This window comes from Lethenteron reissneri, chromosome 16 (genome assembly GCF_015708825.2).
Source record: "Lethenteron reissneri isolate LAM-NWPU_2019-01 chromosome 16, ASM1570882v1, whole genome shotgun sequence".
Classification (NCBI taxonomy): Eukaryota; Metazoa; Chordata; class Hyperoartia; order Petromyzontiformes; family Petromyzontidae; genus Lethenteron; species Lethenteron reissneri.
The window spans coordinates 14,500,658-14,524,085 of record NC_083794.1 but is presented as its reverse complement, the minus strand read 5'-3'; the positions used below and the strand labels follow the sequence as shown (position 1 = coordinate 14,524,085).

The 23,428-nt window shown below is 57.3% G+C and overlaps 1 protein-coding gene across 1 annotated transcript; it reads left to right on the top strand.

Annotated features, from left to right (window-relative positions):
• Window positions 1-799: 799 nt before the first annotated feature.
• LOC133343054 (LON peptidase N-terminal domain and RING finger protein 1-like) lies at window positions 800-23,208 on the top strand. Its single transcript, XM_061552513.1, is given in 12 exon segments — window positions 800-1,740; window positions 10,793-10,911; window positions 11,740-11,862; window positions 13,253-13,435; window positions 14,021-14,219; window positions 14,854-14,947; window positions 15,519-15,633; window positions 15,913-16,034; window positions 19,332-19,487; window positions 19,808-19,970; window positions 21,532-21,703; window positions 21,706-23,208. Coding segments are annotated over 12 exon segments (2,418 nt in total). The 5' UTR covers window positions 800-935; the 3' UTR covers window positions 21,873-23,208.
• Window positions 23,209-23,428: the final 220 nt, after the last annotated feature.

Sequence of the window (23,428 nt, the reverse complement as noted above, 5' to 3'; positions counted from 1 at the left end):
CTGAGTTTGGGTGCAGGGGTGACGTCAACACCGGGCTTGTGCCAGGCTAGGTACACGTGTACGAACACGTGTACGCACACGCTCAATGACTTGTGTGCGTGCATAGTTGCACAAACGCATGCGAGAACACACACGCACGCACATTTATTCCGAATAAAAAATATGTAGTATTAGACTGGAGGAATCCGATGAACTATGAAGCACTTCGTCACGATGGGGACATCTTTACAAAGACAGCATTACCCCCGGGTAGCCTTTGGGAGACGGAGGGCGTTGTTTGCGAACATCTTTTTTACGCACGTGAGTGGTCGTGCGGGTACTACCATCACCCGGGCCGCCTTTGTCTCCCCGGGCCTGATGTATTCCCACAGCAGCAGACAATAATTCATGGCCGAGTTGACCGTAACGGAGAGATCCCCGGACCATTTGAGATATCACGAATGTTAGCCGTGGCCGCGAGTCCAACCGAGGTGACGCCGGGTTGGTAGGGCAGTGCGCTAACCATAACGCCACCGCTCCCTCCCGGACACCCGGGGGGTGGGGGGTCGTCAGTGTCACCGGGCGCTTGAGAGAACTCAGCGAGGGGTGTAGGGGAGGGGCTGACATGGGTGGGGAGGGTGACGGTGGGGCGGGGGGGTTACTCACAGGCGTGGCGAGTGGTTGTGTGGTGGGAGGAGGAGGGTGGAGATGGGGATGGGAGGGAGCAGGGTGGGAGGGAGCCCGAGGGGGTGGAGCCACGGGGAGGTGCGTGCCTCTAATAGTCGCCCGCGCTCGGCTCCCTGCCGCTTGAACACCGAAACCCGCCGCTTGAACCTCCTCCGCACGCGGCTCGCACACAGACGGCGCCTGCTCCGCCGAGGCTACCGGCGGCACGAGAGCGGGGAACGCGGCGACTTCGAGCACAGAGGAGGAGGAGGAGACAAGGGGACTCCGGCATGTTCCCCGCCTTGTCCAGCGGAGAGGGCTCCGAGCCGTGGCTGCCCACGCACAGCAGCGCGGGCGCGGCCGCGGCGCTGTGCGCGCTATCTTTGCCGAGGCTCGGGGAGGAAGTTCCCGTAGCCGACCCCTCGGCAACGGGGTCCGGCAAGGGGATGTCCTCGGTGTCTCCCGGTGCGGGGTCGGAACCCGCGACCATCCCGCAGCAGCAGCACGCTCAGCCCGCTCATCTTCACCACCAGCAACATCTGCTTCATCGCCAGCAGCAACAGCACCTTCTCCAGCTTCAGCAGCAGCAGCAGCAACAGGAACGTCTCCTTCCCAACCAACAGCAAGAGCAGCAGCAGCATCATCAGCAGCAGCATCATCAGCAGCAGCGCGCGGATGATGACCCCGCGGGAGCCGAGCGCGCACCGCGAGGCTCCGGTTCGGCCGAAGAAGGGGTCGGTGTCCCGGCCGCTACTCCCAAAGTCCAGAGCGGGGTCAGGTGGGGTCCGGGAAACCCCCTTTCGTGTCCCCTCTGCCGGGGGATGCTCAGCGAGCCCGTGAGCGCCACGTGCGGCCACGCGTTCTGCCGCCGCTGCCTGGAGCAGGAGCCGAGCGGCGAGTGCGCCGCGTGCCGCCGGCCCTTCCAGCTGCTGGACGTCAGGGAGCACCGTCCCAACATCGTGGCCTGCAAACTCCTGCTCAAGTGGTTCCCTCGGGAGAGCGAAGCGGCCCGCATGAGACACGAGGCCCTGGAGCTCCTTCAAGAGGGTCGTGTGATGCTCGCGCTCGCAAAGTGCCAGGCGGCGATGGAATTGGGTAAGGGAGTGAGCGGTGGCTGTGGGGTTGGTGGTGCGGCGTGAGTGTGTGGCTGAGTGATATGGTGTGGGTGAGTGGATGGATGGGTGGGTTGAGTGAGAGTGGATGGATAGGTGGGTGGGTAAGAAGTTGGGCGAGTGAGTTTGGTGGCTGGATGAGTTGATATGAAAACTAGGTCAGTGCTAGAGGGAGTGAATTCGTGAGTTGGTGAGTGGATGGGTTGGTGAGAAAGTGACAAGGTGAGTGACTCAATGAGATTGTGTGGGCGATAACGTGGTGTGACAACGTGAGTGTGGTGGATGAGTGAGTGGTTGAGCGTTGAGTGAGCGAATGGGTAATATGATGAGTGAGTTGAGTGGTTGAATGAGCGAGTGTTTGGTTTGAGTCAGAAAGTCGATGGTGGAGTGAGTGTGGAGTCAGCCCATGGGACATGAGCTGTTAGCAGTGGGGTGTTTGCGTGAAACATCTTGGGGTGGCTAGGTGGCTTTCCCTCTCAGAAAACGTCTACTTAGAGTTGCGTAACTTGCCAAAGGTATACTGTAATTAGGGCAACCCATTTTAAGGTGGCCTTAAAACACCAGGGAGCTAATTGGGGTGGGAATAAGCGTGCGATAGGGACATAATAGGCGTGTCGTTTGTCCCGTGAACACGTGCACACACTGGCACACACACAAAGACCCACATAATCCCACTCGCACATACACACAACTGACACAATCATGCACTCCCGTACATACACTTATACAACCGCACACTCAGACATAGACACAACTCGTACAACAAAGACAACGATCGTTTGCCTACAGTGTAGCCTGAACAGACTGTTGGGGCAAGTGCTGTTAGCGAGCACCTGTGAAGGCAAAAGAACGGCACACGAGGGGGTGGATGGCTAGTACACCACACACAACCACACGCAACCACACTCACACTTATACAACCACACTAACACACCCGCACAACTAGACTCGTACACAACCACACTCATACACAACTATACTCACACATAACCACACACAAACTTACACAAGCACACATACTTACACAAACATACTTACACAACCACACTCACACACTTATACAATCACACTTACACAACCGCACTTATACATAAATGAAAATTGGACAATCACACGCATTTCTACTTACACAACCACATTCTCAAACAACAATTGCACAACCACACGTCACATACGCAGCTTGGACACTTACACAACCACACACCCTCAACCGCCACTAAGCGCCGTGGTGACGTCCCCACGGCGCTTGTGCCAGGCTAGGTGCACCTCGGTGCCCAGATGCGATGGGGTTGACCGACGGAGATGACCGGCAGATGCACCATCAAACCGCACAGAGGGATCCATCTGACGCTCCCTCCCGTAGGGGTAACAGGGACACGACCACGATGCATCCCCACGACCACACACAACGTACACATTCTCATTGAGCAATTTGGGTTGTTTTGTTGTTGTGCCATTTATGTAATCATAGTTTCGCTTTTGGTTTCCGGATTGGAATCTGGGTATAAGAGTGGTGGGTTTGGGGGTCAATGTCGAGTCCTCTAACCGACTTTCTGTACTGCCATCCCCAATACTACTGCGGCTTCCACAAAATCTACACAAATCTCGACAGAGACGCGTCTACATCATCCACCAACACCTCGTTTTGCCTCCAGCCAGCCAACTCGTACAAAGACCCCCCGTATAGCCTTTCACAGACCGTTAGGGCAAGTACTGTTAGCGAGCACCTACCAAGGCCGGTACGGCGCACGAGGTCACGGGTGGCCAGCACTACGCCGGGTCGCCTTTATCTGCCTCGCGCTGATGTTGACACCTCGCACCGGGAACTCGTGTTCACGGCTGAATCGACCTAGGCGATGCGGACCGGTTCAGATATTTGCTGCTCTTATTGGTCATCAGGGGGGGTGGGGGAATCGAACTCGAGTGGCCGGGTTTGTAGCGCAGTGCGCTAACCCCTGCGCCACCGCTCCCCGCGCGCCCGTCACCACGTTGCCTTATTGTCCGGCGCGAGTAATTGACTCTCGCCAATTAATTAGCGGGCCACGTGGTTCTGGCGAGGCCGCGTGAGGCTGCAGCACAATGGCTGGGCGTGGGGGCTCGGGCAGGCGGGGAGGAGCTGCGTGTGTGTGGGGGGGGTGTCCGGTCGCGTTGTGTAAGGGGCCGAGTTATTTTAATCTCGACTGCTCCTCACCGAGTCGCCTTCCTCCTCCTCCTCCCCCTCCTTGCGTAACCGCGGCACTGAGCGCTCCGACCTTGTTTTCGGGTTTGGGGTGTATTGAAAGGGGGGGGGGGGGTGCTTCTCTGTCGAGGGGGTCTCTTTGGGACTGGTTTCGGTGACTGCGGTGTTGTCCACCCCTGCACGTTGCTCAGCATTGACTGGTTCTTGCGCGCGCGTTACGCGAGGGATACATCAGTTCAGTTATACAAGACGATGATGATTTTTTTCAAAGCAGATCTCGAGAGGGAATTGTGATGGGGTGGGTAGTGTGGTGTAACACAGCCACACACGTACATCGGCCAGTATCACATCCACGTTATCACCTATCCAGAATATATATTCACTGCTGCACAACATCGCACCATCGTTTGCGCACAGCCTCACCATCACCCCGGCTATTGGTGGTGGTGGTGTGTGTGCCATAGTTTGCGTACCGCATGACGCCTGCCACAAGGTACACAGCACGCCGACACAACCTGCGTGTGACTACCACCACCACCACCACCGTATGTCGCCATCACCAACAAAACATTCCCCACCCCGTATCGTCCTTTACAGACTGCTGCCGGCAAGTGCACATTAGCGAGCACCTCTTAAGGCCACCATCACTGCGACAGGTATCGATGATGATGATGGTGGTTGTGGCGGTGGTGATGATGGTGGTGGTGGCGATGGTGGTGATGGCGGTGGTGATGGTGATGATGGTGGCGATGATGGCGGTGGTGGCGATGATGATAGTGGTGATGATGATGGTGGTGATGATGATGATGATGGTGTTGATGGCGATGGAGGTGATGATGGTAGCGATGGAGGCGATGGCGTGATGTGTGTACGCGCTAGCGCCGCTGCGGCGCGGGTTCGGCTGAGGTCTCCACGCGTCCTCTGGTGAACTCGGCGCGGCCAGCGCGTCTTACGTAAGCGCCCCGCGTGCGCCCCCACCACCACCACCACGGGCAAAGATCCCCCAGATAGCCTCACAAGGCTCTCTTGGTGGGGGGGGCAAGTGCTGTTTGGGGAGTCGCGCCTAATGAAGGCCGGCACGGCACACGGCGGGGGTGGTGTGTGCCGGAACCACGCCCGACCGCCTTTGTCTCCCTAGTGGCGATGTCTACACCAGAACCTGTTCAGATCATCGTAATGGGTGTTGGTCGTGAGAGGGAATTGAACTCGGATCGCTGGGTTCGTTTTGTAGTGCGCTGACCGCTGCACTGCCGCTCCCCACCTCCTCACACATGTGTAGTAACTATTCAGGAGGCTTTGACGACGGAGTCGGAGGCACACTTATTTATTAACACCAACTTGTGCACAGTAACGGGTACACACAGCACTTAGAGGGGTATCGTCCCCTTCACTCGTCTAACAGGGAGACGCAACATCTAACCCCACTAACCTACGCCCGAGTCCTCCACTACGGAGCTAGGGGAGGCTACCTATCCCAGCCCTGGTCAAGCTGGGATCCCGGCACCCTGAGTCTCCAGACCGGCTCTTATAAGAACGTCCGTCTGGGCTCTCGGGGCCACGCCACCGGCTTGCCCTGGTTGGCCCTGACAAGGACAGCAAGCCAGGGGAGCTCCGGGGCCTATTCTAGCTGGTCTTCGCTCTTCGCTGGTTTAAGCTAATACTCGACCTCGAGCCCTCCGGCTCACCACCTTTTATAGCACTCGGCCCCCGGGAGGGGCCCGTGGGGGATGCAGGTGCGGACGTCGGTGTGAGCACCTCCTCTGTGTACGGCCCTGACCACGCCCCTTGTGTTTGTTAGCCATCCGTGCCCATACACAATTACACCTCTACACATGTACACACACAGTATACACACGCCCTACACATGTACACACACAGACAAAGTATACACACGCCCCTGCACATGTACAAACAGAGTATACACACGCCCCGACACATGTACAAACACAGACAAAGTATACACACGCCACTGCACATGTACACACACAGACAGTATTAACAATAATACACATTCAAAAAAACTAATCTCGTAAAACGTAGAGTACTTCATCAATCCACTGCGGTATGTGGGGGGGGGGGGGTGTTTGACCATACTTCACCACGCTGGTGAGTGCTGCTTGAAAGGGGGGGGGGGGCGCTTAGGATCGGTTCAGCCATCAAACGCCACCGGCGTTAGCCGTGGACAGGAATCGAAGTCGGGTTTCGTAGCGCAGTGCCCTGACCGCTGCGCTACGCCACACGTAAGACACGTACACACACACACGCGGTAATGTTAACCTCAAGAACTGGCATGGCTGTCATGAAATCAACCCCTCCCCCCTTGCGATACCAGAACAACTTGCGACGTTGAGCGAACGTGGATTGATGTTGAAGCAACCGTTTGTTGAACGGTTCCGACGGGCGCAACAACTTTTATTGTCGGAACCGGACAACCAACTTTGGGCCAAGGTCATCGTCTTGACCGTGATGATGGTATTCTTAGGTTTTTTTCGGTAAAGTCACGTAGGTAAAAAATTAAAATTAATAAAATAAAAATATTTTTATTTTACTTTTATTAATATTTTTATTTTACTAAAAAATATTTTTATTTTACTTTTATTAATTTTTATTTTTTACCTACGTGACTTTACCAAAAAAAACCTAAGAATATGAATCCTTGCAGTCCACGAAAGCTTCAAATCGTGATGATGGTGATGCTGCAGGCGAACTCCGCTGCCCGCTTCTCTCCCCGACTCTCTTCATTACAGACGACCGTGATCTGATATTTAGGTTAAGTGCATCGACTCCTCGACAATTGTGTCAAGTTTCACCTCTCTCTCTCTCTCAATGCCCCTTCCATAAACACGCATCATTACAATTCACAACATCACTCAGTCGCGCTCGTCTGGAATTGAGACAATGGGCAAGTGAGCCGTTGTTTATTGACTGCGAGCTCGGGGATGATGGGCGACTTTGGCCGTCACCAGCGGAAAGCAGCAACACCCGTTGTTGTGCTGTGTCACGATGTTGTGCTGTGTCACGTTGTTGTGCTGTGTCACGTTGTTGTTGTGCTGTGTCACGGGACTTCTCTTCTATGCTCCAACGCATGGGGCAGACGACAGCCGCCCGGACCGATAAGGGGCACGGGCGAGGCTTTCATCCAGCAGTGGATGATCGACAGATGCGTGTGACGAGGATGATCGCGAACCCTCTCGCTCACTATTAAGATTACACGGGTTCTGCATGAATAAGAATTGAACATGACCGTTAAATAGAGACCCCGAGGGCGTGCCGGTTGTGGGTGGGTTGGGTGGCGTCATGTGACTATACTTCACCATCCTGCTCACTGAGGGTTCATGAAGGCGGGTGGCTCGGTATATAGACGTGGGCGGATGATACCGGCAGCAGCTGCACATTATAACAAAAGACAAAGGGACTGAAATATATCATTATTTATTTCGTGTAAATCATCAATCGTTCAATCACCACCGTCAACGGCAGCATAAATCCAGGGGCGTTATGTATCGCAGTTCAACGGCCGCGTTCGTTGAGCGCGATTCCGTACATCGAGCTGTTGTTTGGCGACGTGCCCACGAGCCCCCGCCCCCCCCGGTTCGCGACATCAGCACTTTGCATGGAAACAGCCCCGGTCGCGAATGCCAGGGCGGGCTGCGCTACCCCCCCGGCCACCCACCCCCGACCTTCAACAAAGCGATTACAGACAATCAAGTGACGTTCCAGTAAGTAGGCCATTATGCAACCGGGCGCACACGTGTGCTGTCAAACTCGCCTGCCACTTGCATGACCCCCTCTCTTCCAACCTCACCACCACCACCACCGCCTCCCCTCCGCCCCGCCCGCCTGTCCCCCGCCCCGCCCTGCCTCCCCCGCCTGTCCCCCCTTCCCCTCCCCCCACCTGCCCCCCCGCCCCGCTTGCCCCCCGCCCCGCCCCGCCTGCCCCCCCGCCCCGCCCCACCTGCCCCCCCCACCCCGCCTCCCCACGCCCGACCCCCCCACCCACTTGACCCCCCCGCCCACTGCGCTTGGCGCCCAGGAACGGGGGAGGGGTTCCCAGATCCCTCGCTCGTTCCTCTCCCCGCCTCTCGGCGTCAGTTCCAAGAACAGCGCATTTCGCCACGCTTCGCCGGCGTTTATAATAAATCACGGAGATTCTGTTTGCCCCTGTCATTTCTCGAAAAAAGCCAACGAGAGTGGATCGGCAAAGGGCGTGAGGAACCCAACACTCGAGCATCCCCATGGCTCGCCTGACCCTGCCATGGGAATGTGAAATGTCGAGCACTGGCTCAGGACAGTCCGGGGATGCCTCGACTTTGTTTGATAATTATCGACTCGGGCGGGGCACGGTGATGCAGTCTCCCTCACGGCAGCGCTCCCGGCGGGCTGTCGTGATTTCAAACTTGTCTCCGTTAACTCGACTCATGTACGGTGGGGTCATTGTTGGGTTCTCGAAACAAGCCACAATACTTGGATTTTTTTCCCTCCCTTTCACCATGTATTTTGGCAACGTACAGCTCTGTGAGCTCCTCGTAGAAAGTCGCTTTGTAGATGTGATCCATTACCGCTTATTACGATGATGGGTATTACTACCGCGTCTTCCAAGACGGGCGTGGAAGAGTGGGCCAACGTACCCTCGCGAGTCCATCCAGGGGCTCTGCACAGATCTCCCCGTGTGTGCAAGGGCGCGAGCGAGCATTTGCAGGGCTGTGCCTCTAACCTCCCGCAGCGGCGTAAATCCCGTGGCGAGCCCTCGTCCGGCGCCGAGCGCGGTGCAGGCATCGCGACAACGGCGGTGGCTCACGGTGGGGGAGAGGGGGGAGGGCGACCTTTATGGTGACGAGGCTTCACACCGACAGCCAGCATCTCACCCGATGCAATTTTTTACTGAGCACCGTCTTCAAAACTGCCGCGCCACCCCTCGCTCACAATAAAACAGCAGCTGGCAGACTTCGCGTGGGAGGGGGGGGGGGCATAAAGACTTTGCCTCAACCCGAGAAAGGCAATATAAAGGCGAGTTGATGAAAATGCGTTATTATGTAAGGCGCATAATTACATAAGCGCGACTTCCATCGCTGTTGCACCATTTACCTTGAGAGAACGACTCGGGATCCCATCCTTCTTCCTCCTTCCCCACTGCCCTCCTCCAAATAAACCGATTGGCATGATGCGGCGGTGGTGGCGGTGGTTGTTGTGCGGCGGTGTCGCGCCACCGTGCAATGCCGTCACGAGCGCACACAGCGAGGCTCCTGTTCGCCGCCGCTCGCCACCCTGGAAATCTGACAAACTTTTTAAATATTTCCCGTAAAATTCTCACCCGCGTTTTTGTAATTATCGCGGACTTCAGGAGCAACAAGAGCAGCAACAACAGCGTCAGTGTTACAAATAAAATATCCTTGCGTTCAAAATTATAATTGAGACATTTGGTGGTGAAAATTCAACATTCGTATGGCGGGGCCGAGTGTGGCCATAGGCTAAACCCATTGTGGACGTCCCAACAAGGTGGTACTCGTTTTAACGGCACGGCTTGCAGACAACCTTCATCTAGCAGTGGATTAACAAAGGCCTGTGCGTAAAAACTAAATACATTATAATCAGTACCCGAAGCCTAGAATGGCCATTAATCACTCGCTGCTGCAGGACGTTTACTTTCTTAAGGTACTGGGCAGCAATAATTACGTGAATAACGCATGTTGATTAAATCACACACATGTATTATTCGCGTTCTCCATAACGTTCCTGCTTTTGCTCCTCCGTCAAATGTTCAGATTAAATTCAGGTGTTGGGGTTTTTGTTGTTGTTTAGGGTCTAGATTGAGACCGAGTAATCTTTATTCGATTATAACTCGCCCCAATTGATCACGATCCGGCCAGGTGTTTCCGCAGGTCGAGCGAACGGCCCGCAATCAGAAGGCCGTGAGTTGACATCCTGCTTGTGATGGGGTGTGGGGGGGGGCAGGGGGTGCCTCAGCCCATCATCCCTCTCTCCTGTGCCATATAAAATTGGCACCACTTTGTGACCAAGTAAACAGATTGTCCGATGGATTGACACGCCCTTACCATAGGAATCGGGAATTTACACCACTGACTCTGGGCTTGTCAACAGGAGACGACCACCAATGCATAAATTATCCGTTGAGCAGAGAGCCACTTTGACTTTGCTTTAACGATTATCACAGTTTGCTACGTTCGGTGTGAACAAAGTGCCACAGACATATTTACATTCTGAAAGTCGCTTTCTCAAAACAGACCTGGGTCTCTATTTATCTCCTTCATAATCGAATCTATTGTATTATATATATATAATTAATCTCTTACATTAAGTAATTGAGGATCACTGCTGTTTATCAGTGGGGGTTGGACACACTCAGTGACGGAGCATCATATCAAGGCTGGCGTGGGTCCTGGTGCAGTGGAAAAAACAACCTGGCATATCTTTAAGCCACGTTGGGCTGGCTCGGCACGGCCACGGCCTGTCTCGGTCGTACAGTGACAAGAGCCAGGGCTTAATTTCCCCTCCCGACGCGTCGCCTGACAACCACTGCACGGGCTGTGTGCGTAGCAGGGGCTATCAGCCTAAGGCACGACCACTCGAGTGCAAGGTACACCTCTACGTAAATAATCCTATATTAACGTGCCCCATATTCCTTTCATAATCTTTGAACGGGTTTAGGACGCAATGAGGTGAGGTAAAAGCGTTGGCTGGGGGCCATTAATAATTTGCGGAGCAGCGTTCCGGACTTTCTCCGGCTGCTGCAACGAAGCTGTCCACTAGAGGGATCGGCGTCGCGTTGTCTCACCGGTGCGTCTCTGCTGGTGGTGTCCGCGTGGTGTCCGTGTTGTGTCCGTGTGGTGCCGTGCAGCTCCCGGCGACTCGGCGCTGTTGTGCGTGCGGGCGCGGTGCCACGCCGCCACGGGCCACTGGGAGGCCGCCCTGCTCGACGCGGAGAACGTGTGTCGGCTGGAGCCCACGTGGCACCAGGTGAGCCGAGTGGTGCCAGTGTGGGGTAGGAGGCTGGAGGGGGGCCGGGGGGGGGGGCAAACACCGCACAGCGAACCGTGCCAACGGCGCACCGCGTACTGTAGCGACACCGAACAGCGAACCTAGTTTCCGACTCGTTCTCTCACGGCAAGGTTAGGACGCGTGCAGTGTGGCCAGATTTGGGGGGATGAGGAGTGAGGGGGGGGGGGCGCGGCTGGGAGGGGGAAGTGGGGGGGCTGGCGGAGCGTGTGGCACGACCCGACATCAAAACGCTCTCGTGGAATGCAGCGTACATCGATGACTCGTTTGTAAACGTTGAAGAAAGCGGGGGCACGGCGGTGGCACGGCGGTGGCGACTGCGGCACACGCGGAGATTCATGTCCAACGTGGAAACCTGGGGAGGGGGGGGGGTTCTCCTAGTGTGTCTTGAATGACTTTGTGTGCCCTCTGTGTCTGCGCGTCTGTGGGGAGCGGTGGCGTAGTGGTTTGCTAATATCAGTGGCGAGTAGCTTGTCCTGGGCCTCCCCCCTAGCCTTACATAAGCACCCGGTGCAGTGTACATGCACTGGGGAGACAACGGTGGCCAGTCATGGTGCCGTGCCAGCCTTAATAGGTGCTTGCCAATACCACTTGACTCAAAGGTCTGGGAAGGTTATCCAGGGGATACATGTCTTCTGTGTGTTGACTGTGGTTGTACGTGTGCTGGCCAAATTCTGGGGGTGCCCGGACCCCCACGGGGGCTCTGCAGGTTGTTTGCACAATCCTAACAAGAGACGTGTGTGTGTGTGCCACCATGGCTGCCCCCCCCACCCCCATCCCTTCCTCCAGGGCTTCCTTACGAAGGGCCACAGCCAGGAGGCGGTGGGCCTGCGCGAGGATGCCCTCACTGCCTTCCTGCACTGCCTGGCGCTGAGGCCCAACTGCGTGGAAGTGAAGGCCTGCGTGGACAAGGTACTACTGACATGCCGGAACGTTCTGCCCAGACTGTTGGAGCAAGTGCTGTTAGCGAGCGCCTGTTAAGGCCGCCACGGAAACACGAGGGGGTGGGTGGCCATCTCCACGCCCGGCCACCATTTCTCCCCACTGCTGATGTTGTCACACCGCACCAGGCACTTAACTTTATACTGAGTCGACCGAGGGAAAGCCCACGACCGGGTCGCCGGGTTTTGGCAGTGCAGCGCGCCAAGCGCTGCGCCACCGCTCCCCACAGATGTTTAAATACTCGCTATTAATGTCGCACAATTCACGACAAAAGCTCCCACATCTCAGCGTGACACCTCCAGATGTTCGAATGTATAATCGGCGATGGGACTATATTCACATGCGTTAAGTTAAAAAAACACCCCATCGGGAATACCTCAATGAGAACAAGACAAAACGGAACAGAACGTGAATAAGATGAAATACCAAATAATTTTGTGACGCTGCTGCTGCTGCATTAGTCAGTGGTGCACGAGCACAATTAACAACAACCTCGCAACGAACCTGATGGCGGGACCCCGGGGTCCCGAAAAACACGGAAGTCAAAATCGTAATGAATTGACTTTGGCGAATCTGTCCCACCGCGCACATAAACGCCGCGACCCACCTGTCATGTCGTCCAAGCGCATCGTGTAGAGCTCGTCGAGAGGAATAGTTCGCCGTGTCGTTCGCCTTCAACAGACATAACATGACGCCGCAACGCAGTTTATGCGAGAACCGGGGGCTTATGGGACCCCGGGGTCCCGCCATAAGCGTCAAATGCTTGACATCATCATCATCGGCCTCTCTGACGCCGGCCATGCCCACTGCTTGCAAGCCCCGCCCACTGCTTGCAAGCCCTGCCCACTTCTCTTCTAACCCCGCCCACTTCTCTACTAACCCCGCCCACTTCTCTACTAACCCCGCCCACTTCTCTACTAACCCCGCCCACTTCTCTACTAACCCCGCCCACTTCTCTACTAACCCCGCCCACTTCTCTACTAACCCCGCCCACTTCTCTACTAACCCCGCCCACTTCTCCACCAACCCCGCCCACTTCTCCACTAACCCCGCCCACTTCTCCATTAACCCCGCCCACTTCTCCACTAACCCCGCCCACTTCTCTACTAACCCCGCCCACTTCTCTACTAACCCCGCCCACTTCTCTACTAACCCCGTCCGCTTCTCTACTAACCCCGCCCGCTTCTCTACTAACCCCGCCCACTTCTCTACTAACCCCGCCCACTTCTCTACTAACCCCGCCCACTTCTCTACTAACCCCGCCCACTTCTCTACTAACCCCACCCCTGCTCAGGAAGCCACTCCCCCCGCTGGCCCCGTGCCCTCTCTCTGACCGCGCGCGCCGCGTGTCGCCGTGCAGCTGCTGGCGGAGCTACTGTCCCCGGCGCTGCAGCGCAGCCCCCTCGACTTCCTCCAGAGAGAGCTGGGTCGGCCGCCCATCGCCAGCGGCACCACCACCGGCACCACCACCGGCACCACCACGGCCAGCACCAGCAGCAGCAGCGGGGAGCTGACACTCGGCAAAGCAGCGCCAGAGAAAGAGGTAAGAGTGCAGCGCTGCTCTCAGACTGCCATGCCCCTCCAAGCTGCCCCCCACCCCTCCTCGCCCCACCACTCCAAGCTGCCCCCCTGCCCTCCCATCCAAGTCACACGCACACCACCCGAGTTGCCACCTATTCAACCACCTATTCAAGCCGCCCCCATCTGAATCACCACATCCAAGCCATTGCCCTCTCACCCCGAGTCATCCCCTATCAAGTTGCCCCCCTGCCCCCACCTCAAAAATCACCTCCCACCACCCTCCAAGCCACCGCTGACCCCCAAGCAATCCACGTCTATGCTGCCCACTCCAAGCTGCCCAGTCTGAGCACCCCCCCCACCACCCACCCGGGCTGCCCGCACCCCCTCGGTTAGAGCCGTCCCGAGGGTACACGGCAGATCGGGGCGACCGTCCCGGGCCCCGCGCTTTGGGGGGGGGGGCGCATTTTGACGTCACGTTGTCAGACGTAATACTTCCGGTTTAGTTTGAAGGCGTAGCGAAGCCCACACTCCGTGATTTGCCCCGGGCCCTGCACAGGCTGCATCAGCTGACCATAGCTTGCGTCCTTCCCTTCCTCTGCCCGTGCAGGATGGAGCTGGCTGCTCGGAGGAAGAGGAGGAAAAGGTGGACGACGGGCGAGCGAGCCTGGTTGACGAGGTGCCTCTTCAGAAGAGGCTCAAGCGGAAATGCTCGGTGGAGGAGGAAGAGGAGGGACCAGAGGAGGAGGACGGAACTGGGAGGTCTCTCCTGTCGCTCGGCAGGCCCAGGAAGCTGATGAAGCGATGTGGTGAGCGGCGGGATTAAAACGATGATTTCATTTCAAGCAAGTTGCATGGCGTCGTGTATTTGGGGGTTGAGTGGTGGTGCAGCGCTCAGTGCCACCGTGCCTTTAACCCAGCCCTCTGGCTAACATCAGTAGTGAGCGATGTCCAAATGAGTACTGGGCTTGGTGAAGTAGCATGACCTGATGGAGTTTACGAACCCACTTTTGCTCTACTGCCATCTACTGACCACGTCAACCCGGCACAGTTTTCGAGTCTCGCGAATCTCTACGCCATCCACCAACCCCGGCACACGGCAACGCGTTGGATCGCAGCCACTATTTTCCCGCGCCCTACAATTTAATTGGGAGCGAGAGGGACGCTGGAAAATCGGCAACATGCCGACCGCCGCTGCGGTTCAAGCCGCTTAGCCCCCCCCCCCCCCCCCCCCCCGGTGGCCGTGGGTGGGTGCTGGGCTGCCGTGCGACTTTAACTGGAGGGAAGGCGTGTAGCGGGGGAGGGTCGGCGTCATGTCGGCACCGGGTACACGCGTGCCGCGTGCTGGTGGGCTGCGACGGCGCGGTGGTTGGCGCCCTGCGCCACGACCGCTTGCGGCGGCACACGGGCGACCTTTGACGCGTTCGCTCTTGTTCCCGGCAGACTCGGCGAGCGAGTGGGGAACGTCGCCGGCGCTCAGCGCAGTCCCCCCGGCTCTCATCGACCCCACGGACATGGAGTGCTCGCTGTGCATGAGGTGCGTAACCACGACCGCCGCCTAACCATCACCGCGTAAACCAGGACTGTAAATGGGACGGACGCAGAGGGGGAACTCGTAAATGGTCCACATCGTTAGCAGGAGGGTCCTGCCAGGTTTTCGGATTCAGGGGGTGTGGGCGATGATCGCTTTGGACGATGCCCGTTGAGTAATTAGTTGACCGCACAGGCGCACGCGGCGACGCAAGCTGCGTTGCGGCGCGGATACGCGTACCCATATGCCGTGGCGCGTATGCCCTGGACGCTGTCGTGACGCCTGTTGCCACGGCACGTTGCGACAGCGGGCGCCATGGCTGCTGTACCGACCGTCGCGGTGGCTGTGGCCGTATGCGGCCATTTCGGCAGCTGTTACGTCGGCCGCCGCGGTGGCTGCTGCTGTACCAACTGTTCTCTTGACCGGTCGTGGTGACGGCTATCGCATCAACTGTTCTATCGGCCGCGACAACCGTTGGCGGCGCTGGGGTGTATCGACGCGACGTGTCGCCGACCGCTACATCTATTAACCCCCGACCTTTCTTGCCCGGCCCCCCGTCCCGCTCGTCGCGCCGCAGGCTGCTGTACGAGCCGGTGACGACCCCGTGCGGCCACTCGTTCTGCCTGCGCTGCCTGGAGCGCTGCCTCGACCACAACCCACGCTGCCCGCTCTGCAAGGAGACGCTCGCACAGGTGTGCACCGCCCCCACCCCGCGTGACGTCATGCCCTGCCTACCTCGTCCCCCTCGTCCCTCTGTGTCGCCGCCCTACATCCGCTGGCCGTGGATTCGTGTTGGGAGGCCTTCGATCCGCTGGTGGATTAAAAATGGTTGGAACTTTTTTACTGCAGTAATCGGTAACCGGGCTGAGGAGCGTCATCTCACTGCACTTGCGATCCTGGTTTGTGACTCGCAGGTTGGTGTACGTGACGCTCACGCGCGCGTGTCTGTGTGTGTGTCTGTGTGTGCACAGTACCTGGCGCTGCAGCGCTACAGCGCTTCCCACCTGCTCGAGGAGCTCGCCGCTCGCTACATGGCCGAGGCGCTCGCCGAGCGACGCAGCGCCCACCTCGACGAGATCGCCGAGATGTCCAGGTGAGGTCACGACCTCCACGCACCTCCCGCTCCTCCTCCTCCTCCAGGCGTGACCGTCGTCCCTCGTGTGGCATCCGCCTCCCCACTCGGCTTTTCTCTGTTCGTTCCTGCCCAGTGGCCATCATCCGCACGTCCACTCCACATTTCCTTCACATCCAGGCTCACCACTTCGAACCACCTCGAAGGCTCCACCCTGGCACTCTCCATGTTCGTCATCATAATCTTTATAAGGTCTCTATGTAAGTCCGTGGGACTCTTTGCAGGTCTATGGGTCTCAATGCAGGACTATGGGTCTCTTTGTAAGTCCGTGTTTGTCTCAGCCACGTAACAATCATTCCTTACTCGCCCCAGGCAAGAGCACTGCGTTGCTCTTTGCGTTGCTCGTTGTGAGGCCACGCTATCGCTCCCCACCACCGTTAACAACCACTCTGGGTGGCTGCCATTGCTGTGTGTATTATGTCACTGTTATGAAAACCTGCCCTTGTGACACATTGTATAACACCCCCTTATGAAAGCTTGTGCCATCACCCTCGGCGTAACAGCTCTCATCACAGAATCATTCGTCACATTGGGGTTTTGCAACGCGCAAATGAGACCTCGTAACAATTTTTGCCAGATAGTTATATAACTAACTTGCCAGCCATTATGTAAAGTGATGTGTGTGTGTGTGCCGCACGGCAACGCTGTGGTGGGCAGTGCCGTGGGGGGAGGGCCAATTTAGATTGGCTTTTCCCTTCATGGCGTTTGTAACCACCACAACAGCCAAATGGGGGCTCTGGACGGATGCGAGGGGCTGGTAACTCCTCCACCTTCAATAAACTACCACTAAACTACGATGCAATAAACGTATTAAGCTTGTGCCGGAGGCCTCTGGGGGACAGGCGTCTATGACGTCTCCTGGCCAAGCCCCATTTGGCGGAGCCAGGAGACTGAATCCTTACCCTCGGGGCTCCTCCAGAAACAACAAAAAGCCACTTCGGATGGCCACGTGGAATGTTCGAACGCTCACTGCGGAGGAGAGGCTGCCACTCCTCTGTCAGGAGCTGGATCGGTACCGCCTGGATCTCTGTGGTATTCAGGAGGTCTGGTGGACCAGCTCTAGCTCTTGCCACCATGAGGGAAAGACAGTCCTCTACTCGGGGTCGGAAACTGCCAAACAACAGGGAGTGGCTCTTCTTTTGAACATAAGAATGAAGGGGGCATGGAAGCGTGGCAGTGAGGTGTGGGAAGCTGGAAGCCCCAGGCTACTTTGAGCTCGCCTTCCCATCAACCATAGGCGAGGAGTGGTGGTCGTGGTTACTTATGCCCCCACCGAAGATGAACATCCGTGGAGGGATGCAGGCAAGGCCAATGAGTCCGAGGCCTTCTATGACCTCGTGTCACAGGTGCTAGCTAAAGTGGCTCCTCGGGATAGAGTCATCCTGTTGGGTGACTTCAATGCCCGAGTTGGTCATGATACTGGCACCTGGTCTGGAGTGATTGGAAAGCATGGGCCAGATCAGCTCAATAACTACAGCAGGAGGCTGCAAAATTTTTGTGCAGCCCATGGGCTTGTAATTACCCACACGGCATCGGCGTATCCACACAACATCATGGATGCATGCCGGGTCCAAGCAATAACATCTGCTGGACTACATAGTGCAGAACAGCGGATGCAGGCCCATGTCCTTGACACCAGGACCTACCGTGGAGCTGATCTGCCCACTGACCATCGACTTGTCATCTGTAAAATGCGCCTGCCATTCTTCCACTCCGGTGGTCGGTGTACACCCAGGACCCCATTCAAACCCAGTGGCATGGTCTCAGCTAGTTGATGAAAGTTGCAAACGAGAAAAGCTACCTGGTCTGTTGCCCTGCATGAAGCTTCAGGTCTTCTCGGCCACAGTCATTCCCTCCCTTCTCTACGCTTGCGAAACGTGGACCCCCCTTATGGAACATATTTGCCGGTTAGAAACATTTAGGCTGGCCTGCCTACAATCTATCTTGGGTTTAACCAGGCTGGATTGTGTGAGGAGTTACATATTCTTGAAAGATCTGGAAAAAATCCCATCGATGAGGTCCTCCGGCAGGCAAAGCTGCGTTGGCTGGGTCATGTAGCCTGCATGCCCAGCCACCGTATGCCTTAACAGCTTTTGTTCAGCCGGATCGAGGGGGCTAAACGGGCACGGCACGGGCTAGAGAAGAGATGGAGTGATGTGGTACAGCAGGATGTGGAGCTGAGTGGACTTGCCAATGACTGGTACCAGTGGTGTCAAGAACGGCCTCTGTGGAGGAGGCTCGTGAAGGACGCTACTGGGCAGTTGGAGGCGGTCACCTTCCAACAACAACGGAGGGGGGAGGAGCGAAGCTCACAACAACGAGCGGAGCGCCGGGTGGCTAAAGTGCAGCCAGTTGGCACAGTTGGGGGCACAGGTGGTGCATCAGCCAGTCATCTCGGTCATCTCAGTCAGTCGACCCTTGGCACCTGGGTCTGCCCCGTGACCTCCTGCCAGTGGGCGGTCGACATTTCACGTGGCCTCAACGTGTACATAGCCTGGCACAAGTGTGGCGTCACTGCCACTTAGTGGCGAATGGCGGTTGTTGTTGATGTGTTATACCGGGTGTGGTGCTGGCCACCCACATCCTCGTGTGCCGTGCCGGCCTTCATAGGTGCTCGCTAACAGCCTTTGATCCGACGGTCTGTTGAAAGCTATACAGGGGATCTTTGTCTTTGTTATCTTGAGCTTACGATGAGATTGGATGGACGGGTGGCAGGAGCGTAGTGGCGGAAAAAAAGGTTCGATTCACGACTTGGGCACCTCTCTACGTAGGAGTCTGTACGAGACGTTAAATATTCCATTGTGCTTCCTCGTGCGCGTAACAACACGATGAGAATCGATCGTCTGGTGCGTGATCCACATGCGTAGAACCCTGCGCACGAGCAATCGATTATTTCCGCTTTATGCAGACTAACCCGGTCCGACGCCACCTCCCGGCGCGGCAGCCGAAACGCTGCCTCCGAGATTTTTTAATTCGCCTTTGGTGCCTCCGTCCACCCGGCCGCATAAATGAGCAACACCACAGTTGGTCTCCGTTGAGGCCAGTTTGCCTGCGGTGGGGTAAAACGTGGCAACTCCCACCTCTTTCCAAGACGACAACGTCCGTTCGGCGTGGAAGAGTAGACCCAAAAACACCCTCCAGAGCTCCCTCTGGTGAAGGCCCTTTTCCGCCAGCACGGAGACACGCACCAGCAAACAGCGCAGGGCTGCACCGCGACCTCGTCCGATACTAACCGGGTGGTGTGGTGCGGTGACGCAGCCTCACGCAGGATGTGCCGGTGTTCGTGTGCACCGTGGCGTTCCCGTCGCTGCCCTGTCCGCTGCACGTCTTCGAGCCGCGCTACCGCCTCATGGTGCGGCGCTGCCTCGAGACCGGCACGCGGCGATTCGGCATGTGCCTGGGCAACGCCAGCGGGTGAGTTGCGCGTTGGCGGCTGAGGCGCGGCCGTCACCGGTGCTGGGTCGCCGGCAACGTCGTCGACAAATTGTTGCCACCGTCTCTGTCATCATAGCCATTGCTATAGTCGTCATCGCCGTTGTTGTCGTCACCTAAATGTGCGCGTGTCGAACTTCGTGACGCGCGTAGCCAACCGTGCTAATCACATCGTTGCCATCACGTTCATAATTCATGAGTGTTATTATTTTCCAAAAGTAAGCTTTGCGCAGAGATCGGGTGTCTCGCCTCCCCGTGTCCCCCTGATCCCCGGTTCTCTGTATCCCGCATTGCGGTTGCAGCTTCGCCGAGTTTGGCTGCATGCTGGGCGTCCAGAGCGCGCAGCTCATGCCGGACGGGCGCTCGGTGGTGTACACGGTGGGCGAGCGGCGGTTCCGCGTCGTGCAGCGAAGCCATCGCGACGGCTACAACACGGCCAACATCGAGTACCTGGAGGACGTCAAGGTGAGCGCCGGGAGACCCGGACGGAGAAATGCAACATCGGGCACGCAAGTGCGTGTGGGCTCGATTCAGAGTTGTAACAACAGCAATGATAATAGCAGCGATGCACGCAGGCAACAGGTGGTTCACAGGCAGCAAATGGTGCGATCGTGAGCAAAGGATCGGTTCCTCCCAGCGTTCCTTGCATGTCACGTGACGTCGCCACCGGACTGCATCCCTCTGCGGTCGATAACATTTAGCGCCACTTTGCGGGACATCAGCAGAGGGTTGTCCCATGGTTACATACTCCACCGCTGTCTTGGGACCGTAAACAGATGATGGCTTCTGAGCCCATTCGAGCTCAAATCCACATTTTAAAAAACCCTCCCGCATTGAGCCCTTCCGGCTGCTTTTAAAACGTCGCCTACCCATAAACCACCGCCGGGCCCTAAAACCGTCGCCATGAACTGGCAGCAGGTGGTTAGTGGGGGGGGGGGGGGGGCACCATCAGACGCAGATGTAGTTGCTATTGTTTTGTGCTTTTCATGGATTTCACGAGTGGCTGCAGCCCACTAATTGCAAAGCTCTGTGAGGCTGTGAATCACAACTGCACCTGCGCCTGCCGGGTGTGGGGGGGGGCTATGGAGATGCTAGGGCCATGCCACGACTGTCAACGATGGCTCGAGAGGGTGGGGGGATAAGAGGGAGGTGAGAGAGGTGGGTTCATGGGTTTGGGGCGGTGGGGGCTGTCATGGGAGGAGAGAGTAAGAAGTCTTGGCTCTAGGCTGGTCTGCACCCCCCCCCCCTGCCCCTTCACCACACACATGGTCAGACGAGAAAACTAATCCCGAGATGAAATTACATAATTAACGCAGATTACGAAGTTACAAACAGAACCAAACGCACGCCTTTGCTACGCATAAACGAATCCCATCTTCTTTGTTTGGCGGCGGCGGCGGCGACTCTGAGTGATGACGCGGCCTCTACGATGGGTGACATCGATCAAAGAAGCTTGCGCTGCCGACGCTCCAAAGCGGGAGTTTAACTCCCGCCGGGTCCCTTCGTGTCGCGGACAGAGAAATCTTTCCACGCCCGACATCATCACGCCGAAGCATAGCCCTCGCGATGGCTGCGGCCGCTTAGTCCACCGGCCACCTACGCCGTGGCGGCGCGTGCCGGGCAGCGTAGTCCAGCGAGGGTTGGTGAATCCTCCTTGACGCCCCCACAGGATACTTTCTGCTTGAAGGAGCTGGCAACGCCGCCGCATGCCGCCGCACCCGGCTCACAGCACCCAGCGTTCCTATCGCTCTATGGACGCGCCTTCCTCTTCGCGCGCGCGCGCCGCTTACCCCAGTTTGTCAGCGACCCGCGAGAATATTTTTAGTCGACATATTAAGCCCTGGGCGTGACCGTCCATTTTTCACCGTCAAACCAGAGGTGAATTAATCGCCGCCACGGGGCGAAGCGGCAGCAATGGCGGTCGCGTTGACGCCGCTCATCGCCGTGGGGCAACGCCAGCCGGCGCTACGCGGTGGGGGAGCTCGTGGCCGGCGCGGCTAACGGCCGACCCATGTCTCGGGCGCAGGTGGAGGAGGAGGAAGCGTACGCGGAGCTGCAGGCGCTGCACGAGGAGGTGTACGTGCAGGCGGCCGCATGGTTCGGCTCCCTGCGCAGCCGCCTACGCAGCCAAGTGCTGCTGCACTTCGGCACGCTGCCCACCAAGGAGGCCGACCTGCAGGTGAGGGCCGAGCGGAGGCCCGCCGTGCCACTCGCCTCACCGCTCGTCCATACGCTCACCCGGCGACGTGTTCCACCACTCGCCCCACCACTCGCGCCACCGCTCATCCCCCTCTAGCCATGTCTCACCGCTCACACCACCTCCGCCCCACTACTCAGCCCGCCACTCAGCACGTTTGCTGGCACTGATAAACACGTTATCTCGATGCCAACTGGGAACACGTTACATCATCGTGCGGTTTCAATGAATCACCCCGAAAGATCGTTCCGTGCGGCCAAGAGCCAACGGCGTCCCGGCGGCCGGCGCTCAGCCACGGCACTCCTCCGCCGTCCGCTCGGGACAGGAGCGTCGCTCGGTCCGCTTGGCCAGTGGAGATTTCCCACGTGCGCACGAGATCCCCCACCTCCTAGAGCATTAACAGGCTCTTGGGACAGATGCTGTTAGCGAGCACCTATTATTCGCTCCTCCGATAAGGCACGGTTGGCTACGTACGGCGCGAAAGAAGTTCAACACACATGCATAAGAGCCGGGTGGGTAACAAGTGCCACGCCCAGATGCCTTTGTCTCCCTTGAACGATGACCGCTGATGTTTACACACCCGCACCAGTTACCGGCCTATTCGCCACTGCGAGCCGAAATCGAACCCTGATCACGAGGTTCATGGCACTGTGCGCTAACCGCTGCACCACCGCTCCACACACGTGCGTGTGTGTGTGTGTGCACACACACACACGCACGTGAATGTGCGTGCGCGAGCGTTAAATAAGAAAGCAACCCAAAGCGGTCTCGTGTTTGGGAAAGAAAGGGCGAAGGCCGTGTTTAAAGTCCGAGTCAGTGGTGCACATTCCACATTCCCATGGCAGTGGAAATCCATCCACAGTCCATAAAGTAGCCGACCGTTGCCTTCTCACAAAATGTTTCTCGTTTTATCTTTGCCGGCGATTTGCCCGGTGCCTTGACCGGGATTTGAACTTCCAAAACGTCACATTGCGAGCCAAGCGCGCTAACCACTGAACCACCCGGGCAAGATAAGCAACATTCAACGAATAAAATACATATGCGTAACAAATTAGAAAGACAGTACCAAAGTGTATGCGGCGAGGGGTTAGCGCAATGCGCTCTGAATCCGTCAGGCAACCCGAGTTTGATTCCCGGCTATGGCCAACATCAAAGTAATTTGTGATATCCTGGCTCCTGCTCCCCCTCCGTGTTGCTGGCCCCTCACCAACCGGCACCGACCGGCGTGATTCAAGTACGGCCAAACAAGCCGCGTGACTGAGTGGGTGGGCCTCCATCCAGCAGCGGAGTTGACAAAGGGGCTGTGATCTCTCTCCTTACCGAGCGTACGCAGCAGCGAGCCAAGAGTGTGCAACAACAAAAAACTGGCGCCTGCCAAATCTGGCGACTCACACCTCCATAAACTTTACGAATTATAAAGTTTGCCCGTTATGTAATGTTACGAGCGCTTCCTGCCATACATCAATTCGACTGCGTGGGGGGGGCGTCGCCAGCTGTCGACTTTTTATATTTTTTTCTGGGGCGTCACCGCGGGGGATCAAGTAAGGCGGGAGTGGGGTTTGGGGCGGTTTCTCCCCACACCACGCCGGTCACCGAACTAACGTCCGCGTCCGCTCACTCCCTCCGCGCCACAGGCGAGCGTCGACGGCCCCGCCTGGTGCTGGTGGCTCCTCGCCGTGCTGCCGCTGGACGGGCAGGCGCAGCTCAAGGTGCTCGCCATGACGTC